The sequence below is a fragment of the Dipodomys ordii genome, unplaced genomic scaffold (assembly GCF_000151885.1).
Source record: "Dipodomys ordii isolate 6190 unplaced genomic scaffold, Dord_2.0 Scaffold11, whole genome shotgun sequence".
Classification (NCBI taxonomy): domain Eukaryota; kingdom Metazoa; phylum Chordata; class Mammalia; order Rodentia; family Heteromyidae; genus Dipodomys; species Dipodomys ordii.
Window position 1 is genome coordinate 17,202,984 of NW_012267227.1, and position 14,850 is coordinate 17,217,833.

General features: G+C 39.9%; 1 protein-coding gene across 1 annotated transcript in view; it reads left to right on the forward strand.

The window, feature by feature from the left end:
* The window catches only part of Ino80 (INO80 complex subunit), an 87,297-nt gene that overhangs the window by 10,392 nt on the left and 62,055 nt on the right, over positions 1–14,850 (forward strand). Inside the window, exons 5-13 of the mRNA XM_013009999.1 lie at positions 550–603; positions 1,330–1,533; positions 2,912–3,107; positions 5,127–5,194; positions 7,139–7,348; positions 8,112–8,192; positions 8,999–9,094; positions 12,014–12,073; positions 13,020–13,162. Coding sequence (XP_012865453.1) covers positions 550–603; positions 1,330–1,533; positions 2,912–3,107; positions 5,127–5,194; positions 7,139–7,348; positions 8,112–8,192; positions 8,999–9,094; positions 12,014–12,073; positions 13,020–13,162 — 1,112 coding nt within the window. The remainder of the gene's footprint in view (positions 1–549; positions 604–1,329; positions 1,534–2,911; positions 3,108–5,126; positions 5,195–7,138; positions 7,349–8,111; positions 8,193–8,998; positions 9,095–12,013; positions 12,074–13,019; positions 13,163–14,850) is intronic.

A 14,850-nucleotide genomic window follows, 5' to 3' on the forward strand; every position in this document is an offset into this window, starting at 1 on the left:
AGCTTTGGGCCTGGGTGCTGTCCCTGAATTCTTTTGCTCAAGAGAAGTGCTCTACCACTTGAGCTACAGTGCCACTTGTGGTTTTCTGATCGTTAATTGGAGATAAGAGTCTCTTGGACTTTCCTGCCAGGCTGGCTTTGAACTGTATCTTCAGATCTCAGCCTCCTGAATAACTAGGATTACAAGCATGAGCCACCTGCACCTCGCTCTTTCTACAAGTTTATAGAATACTATTTAAAGGCAACTCTAGGACTAGCTGATTTTGGCTTCTTCCATTGTTGCTTTATGTTCAGTGCCAAGACATACAACTGGTGGTTTTTTTGTTTTTTGTTTTTTGATACTGGGATCGAGCCTAGCATGTTGCACTAAGCAAGAGCTTGCACTGAGCTACATCCCAGTCCAACCATGGTGGTTTTTAGAAGTAATGTCTCTTGTACATTCGGCATTTTATTTTTCAGTCTTTATGAGTTCAATAAATGATAGTGTCAGCCTACATAATCCAATTTCAAAAATGAATCCTAGGTGAAATACTACTTTTAAATGTTTTAGGCCAACAAGCAGAAAGCTTCAGCTCGAAACCTGTTTCTCACCAATAGCCGCAAGGTAAGTTGTAGCTTTATATTTTCTATCTTGTCTTTGTTTTTGTTCTTGGATTCATTCTTGCTACTCTGTTATGATCTGTTTATCATTAATCTAATAATAGTATCTAAAAGAGTAAATAGGTCTCATTCTTTTTAGTAATCAAAGTTGTTCTCCCTCGCATTTCTGGTATTTGGCACTTTTTACAGAAGACCATAGTCTTAGTGTATTGAGCAGATAATGACTTCTCCCTCTACTCTGTCTTCCTCTAAGTGATGGCATGCAAACATTTCACTCAGAGGGAAGGAACACAACTTTGGAGGGTTGTGAGAATCAGATTGAAGTAACATTACTGTTTACCCTCTCTGGTTTCTTCATTTGTAAGATAGAGGTGATGATATTACCAATTTCATAGGGTTTTTTTTTAAAGGTAAAATGATCTTACTGCATATTAAGTAGTGATTCTTATTAATGTCATGATAACACTTTATAGCTTACTAGCACACCTGAAGTTCTTTTTAGTCATTATACTTTGGTTTATTCAAGGCCATAAATAATAGATAAATTTTTAATTGTTGATATTACCCTAGGGTCTGGGCCTGAGTCACAAAATGAATCTAGTTAAGGGAGAAGGAGATGTGTCACAAGGAGAACTGTTGGCATTGAACAGGGATGATGATGTGTTCAGTCCAGGAGAACTGTCTCTTGCAGTTGACTTTTCACCTGTAGTGACAGTATTGTTGTTTGTAGCTTGCCCACCAGTGCATGAAGGAGGTGCGAAGAGCTGCCTTGCAAGCCCAGAAAAACTGTAAGGAGACTTTGCCTCGTGCGCGACGCCTGACTAAGGAGATGCTTCTGTACTGGAAGAAATATGAGAAGGTGGAGAAGGAACACCGCAAGCGTGCGGAGAAAGAAGCTTTGGAGCAGCGGAAATTGGATGAGGAAATGCGGGAGGTAGTGCGAAAGTGTGAAAATTTCAGAACCTTAATTACCTCCAGCATATCAAGAGATTGGTTTGCAGCTTGCACTTCTTTTAGTGCTAAGAATTGAACAAGGCCTTGCACTTGTTTGTCAACTACTGTACCACTGAAGCCCCAGAAATCTGGGGTTATTGGATTGGGCCAGCCCCAAACTAGCAATCCTTTTTTTTTTTTCACATCAGCCTCTCGATTGCTGGAATTACCATTGTGCACCACCACATCTGGTTTCATTTCTTTGTCATGGTTTTGTGAATGATTATGGATTTTGCTTAGATCTCGTAAAATCCCCTGGTTAATGTTTCTTTGTTTGCAAGGTAAATGTATTATTGAGTGAGTAAGCATTTGTTGCTGTTGGAACTGCTTCACACGTTAAATTTAGAGGCATTTGAGTCAGCTACAGACCTTGAAGTTATTTATATAAAGAGTTTGCTGAGTATTATCTAGGTTTGTGTGACTTAGAATCTTTTGTTGATAGCATCTGATGGGAATTTCATTTGTGTTCATATTGAATTATGTGTCTTCACAAGTTTTGGTATTGTGTGAGTGTGAGTGTGATGCACATATATGCACGGTTGAATGCTGTAATGGAATCTCACTCATCATGTTCCCCGGGGAGATTTCAAGTTGGGAGCTTTAAGTGAGCCTCCTGCCTCAGCCTCCCTTCCCAAGTGCTGGGGCTATAGGCATGTACCACCATACCCAGCTTATTATTCATGTCTTACAACAGTGCTTATCAAAGATGAACTATAAATGTTTTTTCCTTTTCCAATTAGCTTATTATTTACTTGTTGTATTGATTTTCAAAATCATTTGTAGCTTTTACCCATTTTGCATTTTGGCAATAAAGGACAATTTTTTTACCTGTTCGAATTTTTAAAAATAATAAAATGAAACACATTTACCACCTGGTTTATAAAACAACGTTCAGATTTACTTGATGTCTTATTGTCATTATAGAAAACAAATATACGGATGATGCCCTATTTATTTATTTTTATTTTATTTTTTTGTTTTGAGACTATGACTCAAACTTAGTATCTGACACTTGCTTTCACTCATTGGCTGGTGCTCTATGACTGAGCCACACCTCCAACATGCCCTTTTAGACAGAAGCCTATGGAAGATTCTATATGTGAAAAAGAGCAAAACAAAGGTTATTGTTCTATGAATCACAGTTCTTGCTTTTAGTATCATTGACTTGTCTAAAGTAAAACAGCTCTACAGCAGTTTTTACCTTTTTATAGGTGAAAGTTTTTAAGAATTGTACATAAAATATATAAGATTTGATCAATTATGTTGACTGTCTTGGATGGAATTGATGACTACTTTTACTTTCAACTTTCCTACTTTAGGCCAAGAGGCAACAACGAAAACTCAACTTTCTAATCACCCAAACAGAGTTGTATGCCCATTTTATGAGCCGGAAACGAGATATGAATTACGATGGAATCCAGGAAGAAATCCTAAGGAAACTGGAAGACAGTTCTACTCAGAGACAGATTGACATTGGTGGAGGAGTGGTAGTTAACATCACACAGGAGGATTATGGTAAGTCATAGGTCAGGAGTAAGAAGAAGTAAAAATCCTCCATCTTCCTTTCTTTCTTTTTCTTTCTTTCTTCTTCTTCTTCTTTTGTCTGTCGCGGGCCTGAACTCTAGTCCTGGGCGCTGTCCCTCAGCTCTTCAGTTCAAGGCTAGTGCTCTATCACTTGAGCCACAGCAGCACTTCTGGCTTTTACTGCTTATGTGGTGCTGAGGAATTGAACCCAGGGTCTTATGCATGCAAGACGAGCACTCTACCACTTGAGCCACAGTGCCACTTCCTGTTTTTTAGTGGTTTATTGGAGATAAGTGTCTCATAGACTTTCCTGCCCCGGCTGGCTTTGAACTGTGATCCTCAGATCTCAGACTCCTGAGTAGTTAGGATTACAGGCATGAGCCACTGGCACCCAGCTTCTGTGAGACTCTTATCTCCAATTAACCACCAGTAAAGCAGAAGTGGTGCTGTGGCTCAAGTGGTAGAGTGCTAGCCTTGAGTTGAAGAGCTGAGGGACAACGCCCAGGTCCAGAGTTCAAGCCCCATGACGAACAAAAACAAGGGAGATTTGTTGTATTATAGCAGAGTATTTGTGTTTCTAGAAAAGCAGGCTATAAAATAACAAATTTGTAAAAGAAAATGTATAGTTACATGGCCTTGCAAGTTTGAAAATATGTATCATGTTATTGAATCACAATTTAGAAAACTTGTCTCAGAGAGAATGATATCTCACACAAGAACATTCTTGGTACTGTGAACAAGAGTTGTTTAGGGGTGTGTGTGTGTGAAAATATGTATCGTGTTATTGAATCACAATTCAGAAAACGTCTCAGAGAATATCTCACACAAGAACATTCTTGATGCTATGAACAAGAGTTGTTTAGGGTGTGTGTGTGTGTGTGTGCGTGCGTGCGCGTGCGTGCGTGTGTGCACGCGCTCAGGGCCAGGGCACTGAGAATATCTCACACAAGAACATTCTTGGTGCTGTGAACAAGAGTTGTTTAGGGTGTGTGTGTGTGAAAATATGTATCGTGTTATTGAATCACAATTCAGAAAACGTCTCAGAGAATATCTCACACAAGAACATTCTTGGTGCTGTGAACAAGAGTTGTTTAGGGTGTGTGTGTGTGTGTGTGTGTACTCAGGGCCAGAGCACTGCCCCTGAGCTTCTTATGCTCAAGACTAGCACTCTACAATTTCAGCCACAGCGCCACCTCCAGCTTTTTCTTTGTATGTGGTATTGAAGAATCGATCCCAGGGCTTCATGCATGCCAAGGAAGCACTCTTATCACTAAGCCACATTCCCAACTTGCATGTTTTTTTCATCATGGGGCTTGAAGTCAGGGCCTCGGGGCTGTTCCTGAGCACTTTTACTCAAGACTAATACTTTGAACCACAGTGCCACTTCTGGTTTTCTGGTGGTTAATTGAAGATAAGAGTCTCAGGGACTTTCCTGTCCAGGCTGGTTTTGAACCTTGATTCTCAGATCAGCCTCCTGAGTAGGTTTATAGGAGTGAGCTACTGGTTTTTGACTTTTTTTTTTAATAGTGGAGACAAAAATGTAGGGTCAAATTTGAAAGGAATTGCGTAGATAGATCAACATCATGTTGACCTAAAAGCTAAAAGTATGAGAGAATGACAGTGCTTTATATTCATCTGCCTAGTTTTACTCAGCATAATTATAATTTTGACTTCTCATACTCTTGATTGTCATGACTGATGTCATCATTTATTAGGTGAAGCCGAGGCTTGAGAGACAGAAGAACTTAATCCTTTGCTGTTTTTTTCTAAACTGGTTTCAGCTACTAGAAACCATGGCAGTCCTCTGCCTCCATTATGCTTTCTAGCTTCTTACCTTTGCTAAGGAATTTAACTTTTTTTCTCCTCCCCATCAACCTATAAAGATAAGAGTCTCAGGGATTTTCCTGCCCAGGCTGGCTTTGAATGCTGGATCAGGTAACTGTATTTGTTGATGTTAATTTTGTCTTTGAAGGCTTTGAGGTGTGATGATCTACATGTTTTCCTTTTCAGACAGCAACCACTTTAAAGCCCAGGCCCTGAAGAATGCTGAAAATGCTTACCATATTCATCAAGCTCGGGTAGGTCTTAAAAACAACAAAGTGTGTTATAATTGGTCCTGGCCCAGAAATACCCCACAATCTTAGTTAGGTGTTCTAATATTTTCACTAGAAAATATTGGCGTGCACGCACGCATGTGTGTGTGTGTGTGTGTTTTAGGATGATGGCTGTTGGTTATTTGAAGAAAGGCAGATTAATAGCTATTCACTTGGCTAAGCATTTAGAGCATATTGTTTGAGCTAGGTGCAGTGACTCACACCTGTAATTCTAGCTATGTTTGAGATGGATGTTGGGAGGATCACAGTTAGAAGTTAATAGTGAGTTTATAAGACCCCCATCTCAACCATAAAAAACAACATGAGATATAGTGCACCTGCTATCCCAGGGAATTGTGGTCTAGGCTGGCTTGAGGTTAAACATAAAACCTTATTTAAAAATTAGCTAAAACAGCCAGGTACCAGTGGCTCATAAACTGTAATCCTAGCAACTTAGGCTGAGATCTGGCAATCATGGTTTAAAGCCAGCGTGGGCAGGAAAGTTTGTTAGAGTCTTAATCACCAAAATGCCAGGAAGAGAGCTGTGGCTCAACTGGTATAGTGCTAGCCTTGAGTCAAAAAGCATCCAGGCCCTGAGCTCCAGCTCTAGAAGCCCTGCGCACACACAAAAAACACAGCTAAAGCAAAAATTGCTCGATGAATGGAGAACATGATAGAGTGCTTCCCTAACATACACATTGGTCCTGATTTTGATTCCTAATACCTGGGGAAAAGTAGGCTGATTGAGGTTAGAACGCTTTTCTTATTTTTTTTATTAGCATTCACATTAGTTATACAGAAGGAGGTATCTTTGTTAGATTTCACCTTCTTTTTTGTGGATGGTTGTAGGGCTTGAACTCAAGGCATGAGTGCTGTCCCTGAGCCTTTTTGCTCACTCTACCACTTTTATCCTCAGAGCCACTTCCAGTTTTCTGGTGGTTAATTGGAAATAAGCATCTCATAGACTTTCCTGCCTGGGCTGACTTTCAACTGCAGTCCTGAAATTTTGGCCTCCTGAGTAGCTAGGAATGCAGGCATAAGCCCCTGGGGGCCTGGCTTTGCCTTCTTTCATTTTAGTAAACATGCTTTCTCTTATCATGATATAGAGATGTTTATTAAAAATCAACACCTTAATGAGATTAAATTAAGTGTAGAAAATTCAGTTTGTAAACTACAGGATCCTCTTTGCAACTTTGTCAAGATCTAGCTCTTTGACAAGATGCACATGCCACTTTCCTCCACACCTCCAACCAACTATTCAAATTTAACTTCAGTCTTTAACAGATTCCTTGATGTTGCAAGAAATATAATGTGGTTTATTTTTATATTCTTTTGTGTGTGTGTCTGTGTGTGCCAGTGTTCAGGGCCTCTGCATGATCCCTGAGATCATGTGCTCGAGATTAGTGCTCTACTTGAACCACTTCTGGCATTTTTTTTTGGGGGGGGCCTGAACTCTGGGCCTGGGTGCTGTCCCTCAGCTCTTCAGCTCAAGGTTAGCGCTCTACCACTTGAGCCACAGCGCCACTTCCGGCTTTTATCTTATGTGGTGCTGAGGAATCGAACCCAGGGCCTCGAGCATGAAAGGCAAGCGCTCTACCACTGAGCCACCTTCCCAGCCCATTTCTGGCATTTTTATAGTTAATTGGAAGTATGAATATCAAAAACTTTCCTATCTGGGCTGTCTTCAAACCTCGATCCTGAGATCTCAGCTTCCTGATTAGGATTGCAGGCATGAGCCACCATCACCTGGCTAAAAATGCATCTTAATGTAATTGTTAACCAATGCTAATAAAATACTTTCATGTGTAATACTGTATTATCAGATTATATTTTCAGAAAATTTGTTCCAGTTATTTTTCTTAGCACAGTTGTGGTAGGTGTGAATCACATTTGCATTTAATTTCTTTTTTCTTCTCAAATTATTTCTAGACAAGATCATTCGATGAAGATGCAAAAGAAAGTCGAGCAGCTTCCCTGAGGGCAGCAAACAAGTCTGGTTCTGGATTTGGGGAGAGTTACAGCCTAGCAAACCCATCTATCCGGGCTGGTGAAGATATTCCACAGCCCACGATTTTTAATGGGAAATTAAAAGGTTACCAGCTGAAAGGCATGAATTGGTTGGCCAATCTCTATGAACAGGTAAATTTTAGAAGTATATCCGGCCAATTCTTTTCTTTTGTTCATTTTCTTTTGATACAGTCTAATTATGAAATGAGTTCAAAATTAGATTTTGCCCTTTAAAACTTCTATCTTTTTACAAGATGCACAAAGATGTTTCTATGTTCCTAACCTGGAGGTTATATTTATGTCATGTGTGTAGCTTGTAGTAAGTGGTCTTAATAACCTTGGTTGTTTGCGTCTGTGTGGTTACATTAGCTATAGTAGTGGCTTTTGATGCATTGTACTGTTTTTGTTTTTGTTTTTTTATTGGTCGTAAGGCTTGAACTCTGGGTTTGGGCGCTATCCCTCAGCTCTTCAGCTCAAGGCGAGCGCTCTACTGCTTGAGCCACAGCACCACTTCCAGTTTTCTAGTGGTTTATTGGAGATAAGAGTCTCATGGACTTTCCTTGCCTGGGCTGGCTTTGAACCATGATCCTCAGATCTCAGCCTCCTGAGTAGCTAGGATTACAGGCATGAGCCACTGACGCCTTGGCTACATTATACTTAATCTGACTTATAGAATTAAACCTTTTCTGTACAACTACTTAATAATAATTTTTTCTAAAAATCACTATGGAAAAAGCAAAAAGCAAAAGAATTGGCCTTGGCCTTGATCATGAATCACATTTGTAGTATTAGCAAAAGGAATAATTAACGTTGTGTTTAAAGTGCTGGTGCTGAGCATCTCCTAATTCTTAATAGTAGATTGAAATTATGTGTTGACCATGTATTTTCCCCCTAGGGCATTAATGGCATTCTTGCAGATGAAATGGGCCTTGGTAAAACTGTACAGAGCATTGCCCTTCTGGCCCATCTGGCTGAGGTATGTGAATGCAGTCTCTCAATATTCCTGTCTCCAGAATTTTGGGTCATTTTTGTATTGAGAAGTAGCTACTTATAAAGTGCTAGGCTAGGCTTCGTAGTACTTGATCTTTGCCCTCAACACCTTTACTAGGGGGCAAAGTAGCAAAACAAATGGGTTAGTGGTTGAGTTACTATCTCCCTCCTGCTCTTAGTAGCCGTCAGTGTAGTGGGGTGCACACTCTCCTTCCTTGTAAATTTCAGCAATTAAGCCTCCAATAAACTGACTTCATTTTAAATCTCTGAATAATATTTACCTTCCAGAGATTTTGCAACAATTAAATAAGAAACTATGTGTCTAAATATACTTTGAAAAAATATTAATTATTAAAAATAGTTAAGTTATGATAATCAGGTATAGAAGAATATAGTGCGTACAAGTCAGTATCCTGTAAGTACTTTATAAAGACATAAATTAGGACTTTAGGAACTCAGAGGGGGCAGTAGTTGCTTGGGATTGTTCTGCCTCATAGTGTGTCCTTTATTATATTCTTTTTTATTTTTATTTTATTTTTTTATTTTTTTTAATTTTTGCTTATGTGGTGCTGAGGAATCGAACCCAGGGCCTCATGCATGCAAGGCAAGCGCTCTACCACTGAGCCACCTTCCCAGCCCCCTTTATTATGTTCTTGAATGTGCACATTTAGAAATTTGGGAAATAGGCACTTATTGTAATGTGTTTCCTATTCTTAAACTGTCATAATTTATAATTTTGTTTTAACTGTCTTCCAAGTCTTTCTTGTTGACTACCCAATTTTCCTTTTCCAGAGAGAGAACATTTGGGGACCTTTCTTAATAATTTCACCTGCTTCTACACTTAACAATTGGCACCAGGAGTTTACTAGATTTGTTCCTAAATTTAAGGTAAAAAAGTAATAATCATTTTTTTAAAAGACACGTTATTCCTTCAAATAAATGTTCTCTTTTGTTTACTTAAGTAACTTTATTTCTTTTTTTTTTTTTTTTTTTGTCGGTCGTGGGGCTTGAACTCTAGGCTTGGGCGCTGTCCCTCAGCTCTTCAGCTCAAGGCGAGCGCTCTACCACATGAGCTACAGCGCCACTTCCGGTTTTCTGGTGGTTTATTGGAGATAGGAGTCTCACATTCTCTCTTGCCCCGGCTGGCTTTGAACTGCGATCCTCAGATCTCAGCCTCCTGAGTAGCTAGGATTACAGGCGTGAGCCACCAGCGCCCGGCTACTTTATTTCTTTTAATAGTTTTAATATTACTACATCATGGCTGAAATACCTCACAACCATTCCTTATAAAAATTACGTAAGCAATAAGAGCACCTGTGCCCTTTTCTATATAATAAGTGCAAGTCAAAGTCCAATTTCAGTGATTTGCCTCATTTATCCACATGAATTGAGGCTCCTGTTAAACTGTTGCGATAGAAATTGTTATCTTAATGCCAGGCCTCATAGAACATGCCTGTAATCTGAGCATTTGGGAGGCCAAAGCTGGAGGATTGCTGAGACTAGGTGGGCTATGCAGTGAGACTTTGTTTCAAAAACAAAAAAAAAAAGATGTGGGAGGGAATTGGAGGAAAGGCCTTGGGGAGGTGAGTGAGTGAGAGAAGAGCCAGTAAGTAGGATTACAGTGGTGGGTCACAGGTGCCAGACTCAATATTCTTTCCTTGATACTCTCAAGCCAGACTTTAGTTCTTGTTCACCTTATAATGCCTGAGGTAGATAATGTAAATTTCACTTAACTAATTCAAAAAGATTGAATTAGGACATGATCAGCACAGAAGTTTATTTCATCAAGTCGAGTAAGAGATGAACATGGTTTAACCAAACATTTGGATATGGAATGTAGATACATAATAGAAGAAAGGATAGGCTTTAATTACATTCCTTGAAGTTTAAAAAGGTGGAAAGCAAATTATGTGTTCTGTTTCTAAAAGGATAATGAAGTCTCATAGTCGTGTTCTGTTTCTAAAAGGATAATGAAATCTCATAGTCAAGAGGACTTTAAGTAGTTTATGTATTTAGAAATACTGATATGAGGACTGGGAATGTGGCTTAGTGGTAGAGTGCTTGCATAGCATGCATGAAGTCCTGAGTTCGATTCCTCAGTACCACATACTCAGAAAAAGCCAGAAGTGGCACTGTGGCTCAAGTGGTACAGTGCTAGCTTTGAACAAAAAGAAGCTCAGGGACAGTGCCCGGGCGCTGAATTCAAGCCCCAGGATTGGCAAAAAGGAAGGGAAGGAAGGAAGGGAGGGAGGAACGGAAGGAATATTGGTATGATCTCGAATTTTAGTTTACCATGATCATATTTTGTTCCAAACAGAAATTGTTGTGGAGGTGAGAGCCAAGCTGTAAGGCTTTTATGAAGAATAGGAATGTGGCTGGGATTCCATAGTGTGGAACAGCTCTGTGGTTGCCATCCCTCCTTTGTTAGCTGAGTGGTAGATTTAGAAACTGTTCACAGTTTATATATTTAGTATATAGCTTTTAACTTTGCACCTATTTTCAGCTCTTAGGAAATTAAATTGTTCAGTTTGTTCATTATTTTCTCTTGAATTGTCTGCCGTATAGAAGATCATAATCTTTTTTTAGGGAAATGTGTGTGTGATTCAGTACACGTAGAAGATGTTGAAAAAAAGTCCTAAATTTCCATGCAACCTCAAAAGTTTTTTTTTATGATTTTTTATTTATTCTGAAAATACTGTACAGAGGAGTTACAATTACATGGGCAAGATAATGAGTACATTTCTTATCAAGCCACAAAAGTGTTTTAGTAGCTACTCCACTGACGGATAGATGGCAGTATGGTACCACTTTCTGTGGTTCTGCTCCTTTTGTATGTCTGTGCCTAGCACTGAGCTTTTGTTTGCATATTGACTTTCTTTTTTAACACTACTGTAACTTGCTACCACTTTGAATTTTCTGTTCTTTTTTTGTTCGTCAGTCGTGGAGCTTGAACTGTGGGCCTGGGCACTGTCCCTCACCTCTTCAGCTCAAGGCGAGTGCTCTACCACTTGAGCTTCAGAGCCACTTCTGAGTTTCTAGTGTTTTATTGGAGATAAGAGTTTCACTGAGTTTCCTGCCCGGGCTGGCTTTGAACCGTGATCCTCAGATCTCAGCCTCCTGAGTAGCTAGGATTACAGGCATGAGCCACTGGCACCTGGCTTGAACTAGTTTTATTCTGTGGACCCTACATCAGATTTCTTACCTGCTCAGCTTTTGGAATGGATCATTACCATTAGAGGGAAGATGTCACAGGCTGAGTTTAGTGTTTGGTTCCAGATTGTAAAATTCTCCATTGCTTCACAGTAGCTCTCTCATACCTTCAAAACAGCTTTATTTATGGCTGTTTTTACTTCAGAATAATGGTCCTAGCTGCGTTGTCCACCATTGACAGAAGAGTAACTTCTCTATTCGTTCTGATTCTTTTTGTTTGTTTGTTTTGGGTGGGAATGGGGAAGAGAAGAGGAGAAGGTTTCAGGAGGTAGTCAGTCCTGGGCTTGAACTCAGGGCCTGAAGGAAGTCCCTGAGCTTTTTGCTCAAAGCTCTCATTCTACAACTTGAGCTATAGCTACACTTCCAGGTTTTTAATGGTTACTTGGCAATCAGAGTCTCATGGACTTTCCTGCCCTGGCTGGTTTTGGATTCACTATCTTCAAATTTCAGCCTCCTGAGTAGCTAGAATTATAGGCATGAGCCACCAGCTTCTAGCTCATTCTATTTCTTTTAAACTTAATCTGAATAATGTATTTGTGGTTACACTATTAATATTTGTTATCAATAACAAATAATATGTTTTGATCCTTTTTTTAGGTGCTACCTTATTGGGGAAATCCTCATGATAGAAAAGTCATCAGGAGGTTCTGGAGTCAGGTAACTCTCAGCTTCCTGTACAGTCAGTTTCTTTTTTAGTTGAATCATTTCTTATGCATATAAGATCTCATGTATGACAAGTATACCTTTATTCTGGTATAGTGCTCTTATTATTATAGGTAGTCAGTTGCACTCAAAATCCAAGCTAAGTAGATGAGCAGAAAAGCTCAGGGACGGCTTCTAGGCCCTGAGTTTGAGTCTCAGGATGGGCACAAAAAAGATGTTTTTTTCCTTTAATAAGCTGACAATAAGTTGTTACCATATGTTGTTCTAAAGGTGACTGTTTTTTTTTTTCTTCCTTTTTTTTTTTTTGGTCAGTCATGGGTCTTGAACTCTGGGCCTGGACACTGTTGTTCAGCTTTTCAGTTCTAGGCGAGTGTGCTACCAGTTAAGCCCAATTCTACTTCCGGTTTTCTGGTGGCTTATTGGAGATCAGAGTCTCATGGACTTTTCTGTGCAGACTAGCTTTGAACTGTGAACCTCAGATCTCAGCGTCCTGAGTAGCTAGGATTACAGGTGTGAGCCACCTGTGCCCAGTTGCAAAAGCTGGGTGCCAGTGTCTCACACTGGTAATCCTAGCTGCTCAGGAGGCTGAGATCTGAGGATCATGGTTCAGATTGAGTCTGGCAGGAAAGTCTGTGAGACTCTTATCTCCAATAAAGCACCAGAAAACCAGAAGTGGTGCTCTGGCTCAAGTGGTAAAGGCTCAGTTTGAGCTGAAGAGCTGAGGGACAGCACCCAGGCGCAGAGTTCAAGACCCATGATTGACCAAAAACAAAAACACATTTGCAGTTCACCTGACATACATATCTCCATTACCACACTTGTGGGTTAAGTTATCTTTAGAGCTTTCTTGAACATATTGTCCCTAGAAGAAGCAGTCCCTAGTTGAGTAAATGGTTACAAATTGTTAAGCATATATCTCTTTTCACTGTTCTATTTACAGAAGACCCTCTATACTCAGGATGCCCCTTTTCATGTAGTTATCACCAGCTATCAGCTGGTGGTGCAGGATGTGAAGTATTTCCAGCGGGTCAAGTGGCAGTACATGGTACTGGATGAGGCTCAGGCGCTGAAGAGTAGTTCCAGGTAACATGGGTTGTAGAAACCAGGCTGCGTGGGTGGGGTGAAATACATATCTGAGGGAAAACATTTCAGAACCTGGCATGATACGGTCACAGCCTTGGCTATGTACCTGACTGGGAGGCAAAATTTGTTCATATTTTTTCTTGGGACACAACTACCATTTAGAATATATAGATTTTTTTTCTCTCAACTTTTATCTTCCCCCTCTATAATTGTGTAATTTTTCTTTTCTTTTTCTTTCTTTTTCTTTTGATGTCAGTACTGGGGCTTGAATTCAGGGCCTTACACTTTTGCTTGGCATTTTTACTCAAGGTCAGTATTCTACCACTTGAGCCACACGTCCAGTTCAAGCCGTTTACTGGTTAATTGTAGATAGACTCTCTCAGATTTCTCTGACTTCCAACCTCAGTTATCAAAGCCTCCTGAGTAGCTAGAATTAGAAGCATAAGCCACTAACACGCAGCTTTCTTCTCCTTTCCTTCCTGGAAAGTTTCTATAAGGAAAAGAATGTCTACCTTTTGTTTGAGAAATTATATAAGATAGGGGTGTTTTGAGCAAGAATTAGAAAGTTCTGTTTATTTTTTGTTGGTATTGTTAGAGAATTGTTTAGCCAATACTTTGTTTTTACAATCAAACCCACATAGATAAGACCTTATATATTTAATACAGTGTATACCTTTGGCAATGGGCGCCAGTGGCTCACACCTGTAATCCTAGCTACTCACAAGGCTTAGTTCTGAGGATGGTGATTCCAAGTCAGCATGGGACAGGAAAGTGTGAGACTTTTATCTCCAATGAACCACTCAGAAAGCCAGAAGTGGCACTGTGGCTCAAGCTTGAGCTGAAGAGCTGAGGGACAGCACCCAGGCCCAGAGTTCAAGCCCCATGACCAACAAACAAAACAAAACAAAAAAACCCTAACTTTTCTGGACCAATATGGCTATTAATTTCTGTACAGTACCAGTCAAGTAAATCCTGAAAAATAGGATACCTTTTTTTTTTTGGTCTGTCATGGGGCCTGAACTCTGAATCTGAATGCTGTCTCTCAGCTCTTTTATCTCAGGGCTAATGCTCTACTACTTGAGCCAAAGCACCATTTCAGGTTTTTTCCACTTATGTGGTGCTGAGGAATTGAACCCAGGGCCTCAGGCATGCAAGGCAAGTGCTCTACCACTGAGCCACCTTCCCAGCTGCTAGGATAATTTTTTCTAAAGTTGACAGCATGGCTGAAGTTTCCAAAAATTAAAATGTTTATGTTTGTAAAACATGTTTATATTTAATATAAACATACTTAGATAAAGGGACTAAATAGCATTATGTTATATATCAATAGCAGCAACATCTTTTGCAGGTTTTACAGTCATCTGAACAAAATTATAGAGACATTTCAGCACATTCCTGGGAAGAAAACATTCTAGAATAACATAATCAAAAACAACTCATAAAGCTTGTATGAGATTCACAGATAGGTATACCCGGCACTGGTGGATCACACCTGTAATCTAGCTATTCAGGAGACTTGAGATCCAAGGATCATGGTTCAGAGCCAGTCCAGGCAGGATAGTCCATGAGATTCTTTTTTTTTTTTTTTTTTGGTCGGTCGTGGGGCTTGAACTCTGGGCTTGGGCGCTGTCCCTCAGCTCTTCAGCTCAAGGCGAGCGCTCTACCACTTGAGCTACAGCACCACTTCC